Source organism: Anser anser (genome assembly GCF_964211835.1).
Source record: "Anser anser genome assembly, chromosome: 1".
Lineage (NCBI taxonomy): Eukaryota > Metazoa > Chordata > Aves > Anseriformes > Anatidae > Anser > Anser anser.
This window is the reverse complement of record NC_139720.1, coordinates 206,228,459-206,242,720: the sequence shown is the minus strand read 5'-3', so window position 1 is coordinate 206,242,720 and position 14,262 is coordinate 206,228,459. Positions and strand designations below refer to the sequence as shown.

The 14,262-nt window shown below is 40.7% G+C and overlaps 1 protein-coding gene across 14 annotated transcripts in view; it reads left to right on the top strand.

The window, feature by feature from the left end:
- Nucleotides 1–14,262, top strand: part of DLG2 (discs large MAGUK scaffold protein 2) — a 1,058,052-nt gene that overhangs the window by 141,133 nt on the left and 902,657 nt on the right. For all 14 annotated transcript variants that reach the window (XM_083797000.1, XM_083796967.1, XM_083797009.1 and 11 more), the window contains one exon: nt 12,452–12,550. In XM_083797000.1, the coding sequence (XP_083653126.1) occupies nt 12,452–12,550 (99 nt within the window). The remainder of the gene's footprint in view (nt 1–12,451; nt 12,551–14,262) is intronic.

The window sequence follows — 14,262 nt, the reverse complement described above, 5'->3', positions numbered from 1 at the left end:
AAAACTAGTTTTGCAGATGAGTTTTGAAACCAAATGTTTAATATACTTTTAAAAATGGGATATTTGAAGAGTATCAGGTTAGCTGAATCTCATCCTTTCATCAGCCTGCAAGACCTAAACAGCCATGATGATGAAAAATGGTTGAACCCACTAATGCTTCTGTGTTCATGATTTCAGCACTCCAGGCTGCTTGGCTGATCTATATCCTTCTGCTTTTCTGTCAGGAGGTCAGCCTTCCTACTATATAGTTATAATCCCATTAGTGTTGTTCAGTCCACTGTTACAGCTATGTAACATGTCTTTGTTGAAAGGACAGACCAAAATTATGAAGGTTTTCCGGGTATTCCATTTCCTTGCACAAGTATGGGGGAGAATCCCTGAATTTCTGAAATGCTGTGCCTGTCCCTGTATTTTATTTTTGTAGCTCAGCACTTTCAGGTAGTCAAGCTATCTGCCTTAAAAGCTTTCTGAGAAGAGACAACGGCTGTACAAGCTGAAAAAGGTTAAATCAGAAATAACTGACGTAGTGGATCTGAAGGCCACTTTCTCAGAAAAAGGCTTTTGAAACTCTGTGGAAACATTAATTATTATTGTTTTGATGAGCTAAAATAAGTTCAATCTGTGTATTTTCGAATTTGCTAATTACAACAAGAAAGGATCTGCTGAGTGATTTCAGGTCATTCCTTACGTCAGACTGGTGTCTTCTCACACATTTTGTGGTGTCGTGGTAGTTTGTAGGAAAACAGAGGTTACAAAACAGACAGCTTTGTCTCTTCCTAAGGAGTAGGAAGATTCATGAAAAACATATGCCTCCACTTACGTAATCAGTATCTTTTTTTTTTTGAGATATCTTGTACTGTTTTTTTGACAGTAGGTGCTCCCAGGATACCCAAAAGTGTCTTCGCTGGGTCAGCAGCAAACCTGTAACAGGAGCTTTCAGTATGCAGGATGCTGAGTATGGTGTTGCTTGAAACAGCCAATTTTCTGCAGTTACATTTATACTTCTTAATGCTGTTTCTTAACTCAGTAACTCTGTATTTCATAGTTGGTTTCCTTGCTTTTGTTCCCACCTAGGTAATATGCCTGGCACACACATATCTTTGTGCTCACAGTGAACAGTTTGGTTACTTTTGAGAATTAGACTTGTCAGATATTGCTTTTCACTTGCAGTTTGTGGTGACCCCTGGACAAAGACCAAAAGCTCCTTGTGCTGATGCTCTTGGTCTATGGAGAACCATCACAGGGAAGGGAGGACTGGTCTGACATCCTTGGTCAATGCTGAGCAGAGGGATGCAGCTTACTTTTCTTGGAAAAACAAGAGACTTCATGCCCAGCGTAACAGTGTTTTGTTGCATCCCAGCCATAAGGTGGTAAAGGCTTGGATTGTCAATTATGACCAGGTTGCTGGTAAGAAAGATATGGAAAAAGGTTCCTAGTTAACCAAATACAGGAAAAGAGGCAGCATGATGTTTCCAAACTGTGAAATGGCATCTCTGATTGCAGATATTTGTCTTAGCAGTAGAAACTGTGTTTTTGCCAGTAGCTTTGAAAAGTGCAGTATTAGATTTGACCGTGGCTCATAGGGGGCACCTCTTGTGAACCCTGTTTTACTAAGTACTGCAGAAACATCTATCAAGAAGATGAACTTGCTTAACTTCAGCTTTTGGTACAAGCTAGTGAAATGCGAAGCTGACCCGGTGTTAACACAATAGGTTGTAAAGAATGGGCTAAATGTATAAAGAATAGTACACAGAGCTATGTGCTGTTGGTATTAACAAATATCAAGGTTTTTCCAAGGCTTCTTAATGCAACCAGAATTGGAATTTGAACCCCTGTTAATGAGAAGTGGGGTTGCAGAGGTGCCATTCTGTGCTATCGTCTCTCCGTCCCTTTTAAAGGCCTCACACTGCTTCCCTGCATGATCCCTGCTAATTCCTTCTCTCCGAAAAGGTCTTTTTATTACCTGCAATTTAACTACTACATAAAGATGATTGAGGATGTTTCAAGCAAATGTTCACCAACACTGAAAATATTTTCAGATAAGCTTTTAATCTAGCATTCCTCCAAGCCAATCTGTACACCTACACCTGAGTCAGTCAGCTTGGTGGTACGCACAACCCAACAAAGGAGAGAAAGACACATCTAGGCTGCCTAGACACCTTTCAAACGCATAAAGTGTAGACAGTTCTAGTGTGAAGTGTTGCAGAGTCAGTGACGGTCTTTATGAGACTGAATTTATTGCCTCATCCAGACTCCCCTTCTGATAGTGTCATCTGGACCTTAGTGTCAGTGCCTCCTGACAAGGGCACTGTTTCTCAAGTAAAGAAATATCAGCATTAGCTGACAGCTGTGGAGGGTTCCTGGTCCTTGTAGAAACCCAAGGGAGAGAGACACGCCCGAGCAATATGGACACTTGGAGACTTCCTCGGCACTGCCTGCTACATGAGGTATTTGGTCCTGTTATCCTGATGCAGTTTCCAGTGATGTTTATTTAGTGCACTTACAGCTGCCCTTACACATCTACACTTGTACAACCACAAGCTCATGGAAGCTGAAAACCCCACACGGTCCATAACTTTGTAATAACCTTGGTCAGTGGCTAGTGTTAATAGTTCTTGGAGTCCTCATGTGAAAGCACAGGTTTATGCCATCTCTCCATTAAGCAGTGATAGATTCTTATCCAGTATCTAATTCATGAAAGTTGTCCCAAAAGAAATTGTCTGGCAGCTCCATGGGGCCCCAACCTCCTGATAAGTATCTAGGGAATGTTTTTTTTCCCTTTCACTTTATATCATCAGCTGTTTATCAACATTTAGGGAGCATGATGACGTATTCTGCAGTTTCATGACCTGAGTCATTCCACTTAACTTATCTTTTGAGTCCTTTTCCTCTTATATATATCTCAGTGCAAAGCATTTTGCAATGCCCTGTAGGAGAGATGCTGAATGAAGAGAAATGGCACTGTGTTTTGCTGAAGGTTTTGTTTAGCCGCAGTATTTTTGCATGTCAGCACGAGTATATATGATTGTGCAGCTCAGCAGCCATGACTTGGCAAGGCAGCCTGCCAACGTAAAGACAGCCATTGCTTACTTCCCCTCCCTATGGCTATGGCCAAAACAAATACTCTGCATCCTAAGGTTCAGGATGCTTCAAGCAAAACTATCTCAAGAAGTAAAAGTCATTACAATATTCCCCAGGGTTTTGATTTTGTGGTTATGTTTTTTTTCCTTGTCTTTAATACTGGCTTTATATCCCTGCATTAGCGTAAAACACCTCTGGTTTCCCTAAGTGTCACTTTGTGACATATTGGTCCTATTCTCAAAATGAGACTGGTTTTATTACTGCTATTGAGTAGACTGACTTAAATTCACCATTTCTGGCAAGAACAGACACAAAACGAGTTTCAGTTCATCTCAAGTGAAATGTGAGTAGTTTCCTCCTCTATGATTTCTCTGGATATGTGTGTAAATACAAAGAGACTGTGTGGGCCACTGGTGGAGGCAGGAGACTTGTTTCTATCCTTGAATTTGCTATGGACCTGCGGTGCATCGTGAGATAAATCAGAATTCAATCACATTATCTGAGTGACTTTCTATTCAAATACATTTCCTACCAGGTTATCATGCAGTACCTAGCATTGTTGAGTGTTATTCTCATTTGGGGTTGTTCTAATTCTATTATATGCGTTTTTTCTTACTCATATATATATATATATATATATACTTTTTATAAGGAAGAATAGTATGATCTACTAAAAAAACAATTCCCCAAAACAAAAAGAGAGAAACTGCCTGTCATAGCAAAATATTGTGATGTAGCTTGTCCTAAACTGTGCGTGGTAGCACACATGCACATTCTCACATCTGAGAACTAAGGAGACAGATCTCTGAAAGCAATTGTCAGAGCTCTCCTTGCTGAAGTGGCAGCGATCATAGCACTAAGTGAAGAGCTGCCCCCAAAGGCCAAGGCAGTCCACAAGAGCCATTGCACTAGCTCTTTTCCATCAAAAACTCTAACCTTACATCCATAAATGTCCCATTATCTCTAATCTGAGATCTCCACACCAGCTGTACGGAACAATGGTTGCCAAGCAGTTCCTCATCTTGCACTGTAATATAATTGTTATTAATTAATACAGTCTCTCTCATTACGCTTGTTACAGGGAACCAGCAAGAAATGCAGCATCAGCAGTTAGGTAATTGCAATTTAATTGAAATGGGTCCTTTTGTGAGGGTGCAGAGCTGGGAAAGGTGAACAAGCAACTGCAGGCTCTGCTACACTGCACAGCTAGCTGGAGGTGGGGAGGGGAAAAGCCACCCTAATCCTCTCTGCTCCTCCCATCATTGTATTATTTGGTTGCCTTGATTTATAGAAAAAATTGGGCCATCTCCTTGGAGGCCCCAAGAATTTAGGAATCAGTTCTGTTCCTGGTTACAAGCAAAGCCTAGCTCATCGCACACTACCCGAGTGTGTGTGAAATGTAGAAACTGCTCTGAAATATCCTCCTGGCCTGGAGAGTGCTGCAGTCATTTACTTACGTCCTCTGCACCCCTGCAGCTTTTCACCCCTGCAGCTTTTCACCCCTGCAGCTGTTTGCTGCCACTGCTGCCCAAAATCTGACTATGCACCTTTCTGAAGAATCTAGCCCTACTTAAATTTGCTTCTGGTTTTCAGGAGAAAATGCACCAGCTCAGGGTGTTACTTTACTGGTCTCCTGCCACGATCTTAGCTCTAAACCATAGAGTAGTCCCCAGGGGGGACCACTGAAATAGCAGGATCACTGCCTGAGCAGAATGGCTACACATGTCCTTGGGAATTCTGGCAAACCCAGCGCTGAGCACCGGAATTGGTAGTGAAACTCCTATAATGTGCAGTGAACATCTTTGGAGGGAAAGTTATATTGGTTTCAAGAAAATCTGAATGTGTAAATAACAATTAAAAATATTGTATTATCATTGCAACCAAAACAGTTTTTTTTTTTTCTTCTTTTTGTCTTTTTGGTTGTATAAAAAAACACAGCACTGATGCAATAGAAAATGACACAAGAGAATAAATGTATCAAGTTGTTATGGCAACTGAAATATGTAGGTTGGAATTTATGTATCCAGAACTTTACTTCTGTGTAAGTAAAATAAACATTATCCTTGCTAATTAAAATATCATGCAAATATTATTTAATTTAAAACCATTAGTCATGTTTTCTGTTACAATTAATGACTTACTTTCTATTTTCTGTTTGCAAGTGTTTGCATTTGCTTCCAGCTGTGGTCCGCTTGAATTTTCAGTGCCCGCTTATAGGGGCTTAAATGCAGAGGGATTCCACTGAAGCTAATGAATAAGATGTATGCAGATGGGCACAACTAGAATCAAACCACATGCTTTAACATGTTATTCTTACAGCAGCCAACCTTTCTGCTCAGAGGGGCTTTTTGCAGGTGTCATTGCTCCGCACTTGAAGGGAGGCCCCTGCAGCCACAGCTCCCTATCCTTCGCCCAGCTTGACACAGTGCACATGGAGCCCATTTCTGCATACAGCCTGCCCTCTTCAGCTGTAAATCTGGCTTCCAAGATGTTGCATGATAGCCAATTCTAAATGAGCATTCATTAATTATGTTCAGCCTTTTAATTTTTCTAGTCCTTTTCCTCCAGGCTTCAGGAGAATTCAGTAATAGCTGCTGCTTTATTTGAAAGAAATAGATCTTTAATATCCCAAATCACTCTTCATATTTCATCTTCTTTATGCCCAGCAAAGTGCAGAGCAATGGCTGAAAGGTAAGGAATGGGAAGCATTGAGAGTCAGGATCTGACTGAATCCCAGTGAGCTGAGGGAGATGCAATTAATTGTTTAAAGTTTTCACCTCATTCATTCTCGTGATTGGAGGAGTCTGAATTTGCCCTACGGTGTTTGGTAACCCTGCTGTAGAGAATGCTTTGGAAAACAGTCGATCAGAATAAGAACTCAGCCATACATAAGGTAATTGTCTCTGTTCCTTACGTGGATTGCTGCCTGGCACAGAGCTACAGCAAGGGAGAGTCTTTGTCTGAGACCTCTAACCCATCTATCTGGGCTCGTGCTTTAAGCATCATTCTCATACAGCTGGCCTGCACATCACTATCTCTTCAGCCTTGCAGCAGGACTCCTTGTTGCAGTGCCCTCTTTGCTCAGTTTTCCTCTCTGCCACATGCAGGAGGACAGCAGATCCTTCCAGCCCCCCGTATTTAGTGTGCCAGGTCTCAGTGGGGCAGAGAGCAACAACACTTGTACACCTTGTGTTTGCAGGGGCTCTGGTGGCTTCACAGTGCCATGGTCCATCCCGCTGCAAGAGCCACTGCGTGTGGCATAGCCCACCACTGTGCCACCTTAGTGGCATGCTGCTCCCTGGCAAAGGAGATGCACAAGTGGCCCGTTCTGCAGTCCAGCTGAAAACAAAGCTCTGCATGACTGGCATTGAAGGTGGAGCCTAGACCTGAAAGGTGAAGCTCCTGGGTATGTTTTCTGGTCACAAGTCTTGAGTTTGTGGAGCCAACTGACTCCAGGCAGCTTCATCTGAACTGTGAGTGTGGGAGGAGAAAAGCTGAAGCATGAGCTAGCGTCTCCTGGAAACTCAGTTGTCTTGCCCCAGATCAGAGTCCGAGCACAACTGGGTAATTACACGATATGGATGATCATGGAGCTAGGGTTCGAGGGTAGGTGTTAGCCCAGCCAAATTGACTATGGATTATTTAGTGACTTGGGTGACAGCTTGCAGACCAGTGGGCAAATCTGTGCTGGGGACAAGCAAATGCAAAGCTCACTAGTATCATTCTGACAGCTAGAGGCACTCTGAGGGCAAGGCTTGCTTGCAGGAGGGTGGGGAGCACGAAGTCTGAGCCTGACCTTTCTGCAGCACACGCCGGCAGCCATGCAATTGTTCTGAGCTCTGACACTCTTTAAGTCTGTCATAAAATCTTCTGAAAGGTTGAATCCATTCTAGCTAAAGTTGAATCATAAAAATCCTAGGGGAAAATAAATATTATTGTGATATTTATGCTTGCTTCCAAAGTCAATATATATATATATATATTATTAAAAAATTCAAGCACTTGTGGTGCAATTTTTATGGTAGAATTCATGCCCAAATGCTTGTTTTCCTTTTCTCCATTCATAGAATCATAGAATCATTAAGGTTGGAAAAGACCTCCAAGATCATCTGGTCCAACCATCACCCCACTACCAATGTCACCCACTAAACCATGTCCCTAAGCACCAGGTCCAGCCTTTCCTTAAACACCCCCAAGGATGGTGACTCCGCCACTTCACATTCACATTTCCTGGTCATATTAGGAGGACTGGGGCCCAAGGGCTTGCAGTGAAATTCTTGCAGGGTTTGGCCCATGAGACCCAGTAGCAATGTACAACATCACCCTGACCTGGGGTGGCTGTAAGGACCGAGCTGTGGTCATGTGATGTGGACAAAGCTGGACATCTCCAAACAGCAAACCAAATACCATGCCGTGGAAATAGAAACAATCCCCTTTAAGATGAGGGAATCATTCAGCTGGAGATACAGAAGCATGCTTTTGCAAAGGCCTTCAGAAACACTCAATTAGGCACCATCTTTTCTAAAGGATTTTGTGGGCAAGACGAGAGCTCTGCTATATTATTTTTGGACTGAAATTTAGGCCTAGCTGAAGCAAGTGAAACTCTGCCTGGCTTCAGCAGGATTACATTCCTGATTTTAGTTTCTAGCATAGCCTGCTCTGGGATTGTCTGAGTTTTCAGTCATCTGTGATATGGGTAAAAGTTAATTCCTGCCAAAAAAATTGCCGAATGACACTTCTTCCTATAATAAGGACTATAAGAGGAATAGAAATAGGACTGTCAGGTACAGAAAAAGGAAAACATATCTCATGGTCTCTAGGACTTTTCCTCCCCATGGCATTGCAAGAAAAGCTCTTTGAGCCCACAAAGGTGCTTTGTTTTTCACAAAATGTTCAAGCACTACACTTTTTTTGGGTGGTCCAAGACGGCCAGCAGCAAGAATCAAAAGTGCGATGCTCAGAGAACATTTAGGAGAGTGGTCAGCCCTGCCTAGGTACAGCAAAAAGGTGCAGTCCTCGGTGGTCGGATCACAGACACAGAAGGCGTTCCTACTGTTCCTGGCACATTGCAAAGGATGAACTTGACCCGCGTCCAGCTTTAGTTCGCACAAAGCTCGAGTACAGCGCAAGTGGAGTTGGCTGCAACCTGGCGTCGAGGTGGGCTCAGGTCTTTGCTGGTGTCAGCGTCCTGCTGTGCCGCTCAGTTCAGCTCAGGTTGCTTCCTACTCCAGCGTAGCTGCTAAATGAATTCATTTACATTGGTGTCTTGTAAAACGGATAACTCCAGCATATGTTACGGTGTATTTTACTTTCCCTGTGTAGCTTCTGAAATGTTCTAATGATTTGTTTCAAACTGCTTACTTTCATAAAAGTTAATTAAATAAAAGCAGTATCTCTCAGCACTCTATATTCCTGGGAGCATTCGATTACCAAGATGATAGATTTTCTGACAGATATTGGCATCCACAAGTTAACAGTTCCCTTTGTTTTTTTTTTTTTTTTTTTATACCGTTCCCCTCTTAGTGTAAATCATTCAAGGCAAGCTGGGAATTTATCTACGAGCTCTCATGGGACTGGAGAAGAGCTACCAATTCTTGATACAAACTGCCAAAATAGGTCTCAGATCAGCTTCTGATTTGAATTTCTCTCTCTAAACGCACACAGGAGAGCATTCCCTAAGCTTCCATCTGTAGGAGAAGCTGCATTAGCTCCCTGAACCCTAAGGCAGTTGCAGATTTATTTCGGCTTGTGGGCTGAAGCTCCCCCACACTCCCATCAGTGCTCCTGGTCACTTGCAAAGCTGAATCAGCCTTTTCCAGCCACAAATGCTATATGTGCCCTAGGAAATATCCCATACAGGTGTGTGTGCAAATTAAGTCAAAGTCGTGGTAGCAACGTCCAAGAGCATGGAACAAGAAAATACTGTTTGCATATATATATGTATATATATTTTATTAATCAAAGTGTTTCCAAAACTGGGCCTTGTTCCTAGACATAAGCATGTGGTAAATACCATGGATGGTTACAAGTACCTCATATAGATATATTGAATAAGTTCTGGAGCCATATAATGGACTGGGGGATTCATTCACTGTTGCAGAGCTTGGCTGCTATAGGAAGACCTCCTGTAGGAATTCTTGGAAACCTCACATGCCATAATTGCCTGTGAGGGCAGATGCTCCTTCTGGCTGGTTGCTGGCTCAGACATGAACTGGAACAGGCTGCCTGCTGAAAGTGGAACCAGCGACAAGTCTTTCATAATTCATAACTGTGTACTTTGGAAAAAAAAAAATTAAAAAAAAATCAGCAAGAATTTTGTTGACAGTTGACTGTGACAATTGTGCATGTTCTGATAAGCTACAGGAAAGATGTGTTATAAACACAGGAAAGCTTAGCTGAGCACTGTTAAAATTAGATAAAATTAACAAGGTAGCTAATGTGATTACTATTTTATTAATAAACATTTAAATAATGCTGTAAGTTTGCACAATGAGAGAGACATTGCCCTGAAGAGATTACAGTCTAAGTAGTCCATGTTAATTATAATCTAAATAGATTAGCATTAATTATAAACAGAATTGGAGATTGCTTTTGGTGTGACCTGCAAGTCTTATAGTTACCAGCCATTTGAGCTAAGTTACCAAATGAAGTTCTAAGCTTCTTTTGCAACATTTACTTATAAAATCTCTTCTCTGTTCTTTTTCTCCAAGTCTGTCAGTCTTGTTCTGACAGACTCGGAGGAAATAATATTTTCTTTTGTGATATTTTCCAAATACCAGCCTTCTAGATACAAAGTGCTGATAAACAATGTAGACTTTTGCTAATAGTTTTAATTCAAGCTTGAAGTCATTATTTGCAGAACCTCCTACCAGGAGGTACAAGCGTGGTGCGTTTGCTGCCCTGCGTTCATACTGTGTCACGCTGGGGCTGCCAGTTCTGCTTTTCATAGTGACCTCCACATACCAGGAATAATGAGGTGTTGCTAAAACACTTATTTTGTATGAGCAGGCAACTTTTGTGTATACTGTGTTCATGTAAGTTTAGAGAGCGTAGGTTTGTTGGTTAGCTTCTGAAGGGAGGACCATGTGTATGTCAAGAATAAGAGACTCAAATCCAAGAGCGCTTAGTTTTAATAAACCTATCACAGGACAAAACAAGCGTCCTTTTTGCCTCTTGTGTTATACAGTCCTGTTTATTTCAAAAATAAAGCTAAATGACTTTTGGTTTTTGGATGGATTGCTAATGTATACTTCGTTCAAGTTTGGGAATCAGATATTATTTTGCTAATGTGTATTGAACCTTAAAGCACTGGAACAGAGAAATGTTCCAAATTTATTATTATTACTTTTACTTGAGCTGTTGCAGCCTCCTAATGTCCTTCATTTACTGTTCTTCACAGTTAATCCATGACCTGTTTCCCTAAGGAAAACAATTGAAACGTTTCACAGCATTTTTGACATTGTTTTTTGTTCTTTGAAAATACTGGATTCAGCTAATGATGACAAATTTGAGGGAGAAGGAAAGAAAAAAGGTAAAACATAAGCAAACTAAACTTGTTCCTTATCCAAGTTTGCAGCTGCACTCATATGATAACTATTGTTCTACAGTCTGTAGTTTCTGCTGGAAGTTGTCAAGCCCCCTTTGAGAACTTGCAGAATCTTAGCTTCTTTAAGGATCAGGCGGAGCCCGGTCTTGATGATTAGAGGAAATAGGTAACACGTTGATTTGCATGCCTTATATTGCTGCCTGTAAATAATAACCATGGAAAACACATCAGGTATTCAAAGGAGGCAAAGACGAAATGAAAATTTTTATGCATGCTTCTTCATTCTTTGTAACACCAATTTTCCTTTTCTTGGGGGAAAAAAAAAAAGCTGCAGCATTCAGAGATGCTGGGTTCAGGTCCTTGCTTTCCTGCATAACTTTGGCCACGTTGCCTTGCTCTCCCTTCCAGATGCAAGATATGCAACACTCTTCTGTGATAAGAAACAAGGCAAACGAATGCATGCTTCTCCATGACAGCAGGCATGTTAGAGAAGCTAAAAACTGAGAGAGGACATGCATGGAGTCCCGTGTGCTCAGCCCCATGTAGCTGCTGGGCCTGATCCAATACAGCATTTAAACACATGCTCAGATGGAGCACGAAATCAAGGCCATTGGTTGCACTGAAGTTAAAAGCACGTGTCTAAGTAGTTTGCTGGGTTGGGGCCAGCATTCAGTCTTTTGCTGGATTGAGCCCTAAATAAACAATCTAGTATCAGAGGAGAAAACATTTGCACATGTGGATGTGATTTGGCTGTTTCTGTGGCACGGGCTTGTTTTCGAAGTTGTGCTGGCAATGGTTGGTCTATTTAAAATGCTAACAATTTCTTGCCTGTTGTGTTAAAATTGACTGCACTCCTGGTGAACAAGCTGAAAAAAGGATGGACCTAAATCACTCACAGTGTCTGTGATGCTCAGTGCTGATAGATTCAGGAGACTGTACTCTGCTTGAATTCACACAGCTTTCCTGTTCGTGCTCTTGCAAAGTGCCCAGAAATTTTCTGAGATTTGTGACAGTGGCAGTCATCATGTTTCATTCAATGCCTACTTCTTTAAGCACATTTTTGCAGGGCAAAACATTGTAAACAGAGAAGTCATTTGTAATATTTATTGTCTTAATGCAAAATCTACAACAACATATTGGATTTTCAGCAGGAGAATTGAAAAAAACAAATACAGACTTTTACTTCTATTAAAGATACTTTTTTTTTTTTTTGGAAAATTACTGTGTTTTCTTGATGGTTTTCTGTACGTGATGTAAGATTGTAATCTGTGTAAATGAAGGAAAGGTTAAAAAAAAAAGTTTAATTTTAAGGATTTGCAAATATGGCTAATACACAAGTGTGAAACCCTTTCAAAAATATGTCATTTAGGAGAATGTCGTGAATTAGAAATGAGAAGACAAAGCAGGTAATGCGGTTAATGTTGTAAAGAAATCTGTTCCTGCAGATACTCCAGATGAGACCCCATTACTATCTGTGGGCCTTTGTGGTGGGGCATGGATTTCCTTTCTTATCTTGATGTTGTGATGCTGAGAGCTGCAGAGAACCCTGAGTGCCTTCTGAAGTCAACTAGAGATAATGATAATCATCACTTTTAGATTTATCCTATTGAGACCTTCACAGACTTCCACAAGAGTGGCTATGAGATTAAACCCCAGACATTTTGTATGACAAAACATCAGGGTGAAAATCTTACGTATCAACCACTTGAGGTTTATGTGAATTCAGGCTACGTTTCTGTATGTGCATGCTAATCGTTACATTAAGGTATAACAAAATGATAATGCACATCTCAGCTACCTTATTTGATTTTTTTTCCCCTTTAGGCTGCAGATTCCAATGGATCAGAAGGATCTGGACAATGTGGGGAACACAATAAGGAGAACCAGACTTTTGAAAATTATGCGGTAGAGACGAAGACAAAGGTAGGGTAAACTGTTTCATGATGGAGACTGAAATATTTATTCAGTTGAGTTTTGCTGGAGGTGAAATGTGTAGGATATATTGAATTTGAGTTCTTTCCATCATTTTTTTGCTCGTTATTGACTGCATGCATGGTAGCACATTCAAATGAGGCTTATGGCTGCAATTTATTCTTGCATGTTATTGGCCCTGTGTATTTCATGCTGTCCCAAGCAGGATTTGTTTTTTATTCTATGTGTAGAAATGTTGTTAATACCAGTGAAGGTTCTATAGGTTTGCTGAACTCAAGGTGCTTTCATTTCGGTGTATTTTTGAATTCTGAGATTTTGCATGGTTAGTAAATTTTATCCAAGGTGTTTTTTTTTGTTTTTTTTTTTTTTTTTTTTTTTTCAGTCTCATTGAATTTTGTAGTTTCTTTGTGGTTTTGAGTCAGTATGGAAGAATATGTCAGCAAAGTGGTGATTTTTTGTATGGGCAGTCTAATGATACGGACCATAAAACTACACTGAATAATGCATGAAGCAATATGACTTCATGGCTGTGGTAAGGAGGTAAGTTATAGTTCTCTTTGTAACAGCCTTGCTGTTTGCAGTGCAGCAGTTTTAAGTGTTTCATTATAGTATCTCCATTATTTTCATAGGTTCACAACTTGGCTGTAACAATTCTCTTGGGCTTATGTATTATTATGTAGAGTTTCAGCCTTGAAGTCATTCTGTATTTTTTCTCTTGGAAGTGAAAGAAAATTATTAAGTTTTCTTTTAAAGTTAGCAAGCTGGAAACATGACGAAAAGAAAACAGACATTAACTGAGTTGGCTTGCTCATGTGATACCTTGTAGACTTCAATGAAAGTTGTTTATAACAGTGGAAAATTGCAGATTATTACCTTGTCTAAGACTTTTCCATGGGTTTTGCTTACATTCCTAGATCAATGTATCCGTTCGTTAACTTTTCAAGTTCTAAAGAATTAATAGTCTAGCATAACTTTCTGGGTTTCTTCTGTTGCTGTATTCACACATGATCAGAAAACTTTTGTACTGTATCCTCTGGTACTTAGAGTTGAAGTGTAATTCTTTGTGAGATCAGCAGAACCGGATCTTTTGGTCAAAACCCCTTTAACAACCTGATTCTGTGCAGTTTTGAACGTCCTCAATCTCCTCTGTAGGGAAAAGGAGATGAGAGCATGCACCAGTTCAGGTATGGGGCTGATGCACACTCCTCGCTGTACAAAGCTGAAGTGGATGGCCCAAACTGCAAAATATGATTAATATCTGGCAAACCAAATATTGAATCTGTATTGCATGAACTTGTACACTCACTGAATTTTACCCCTATATTTATGGAGGAAATTATTTCCCCAAAGCAAGGAATTATCAGGGGCTTGATATATGCACTAAATGCATTGCTTACATGAAAATGTTGTAGAAAACATGAGATGTCCTGGATCCTAGCCCAATGTCCTATAATTTCCAATATGAATGCCCATCTGAACAATGTACTGTTTTTCCTGCTTATAGTCACAGTGCTGTGGACTCCTGGACTCAATGTTTTTCCATCAGCAATTCTACAAACTACATTTTCATGCTGTTTGTATCTTTACAGCACAATGTGTACCTGAGAATAAACTCCCAAAACTGGCAAGCCCACCGCCAAACAATAAGAAATTCAGAGCTGTGGGTGGTGTTTTATTCAGTTCCCAGTAGCATGGGACAGCAG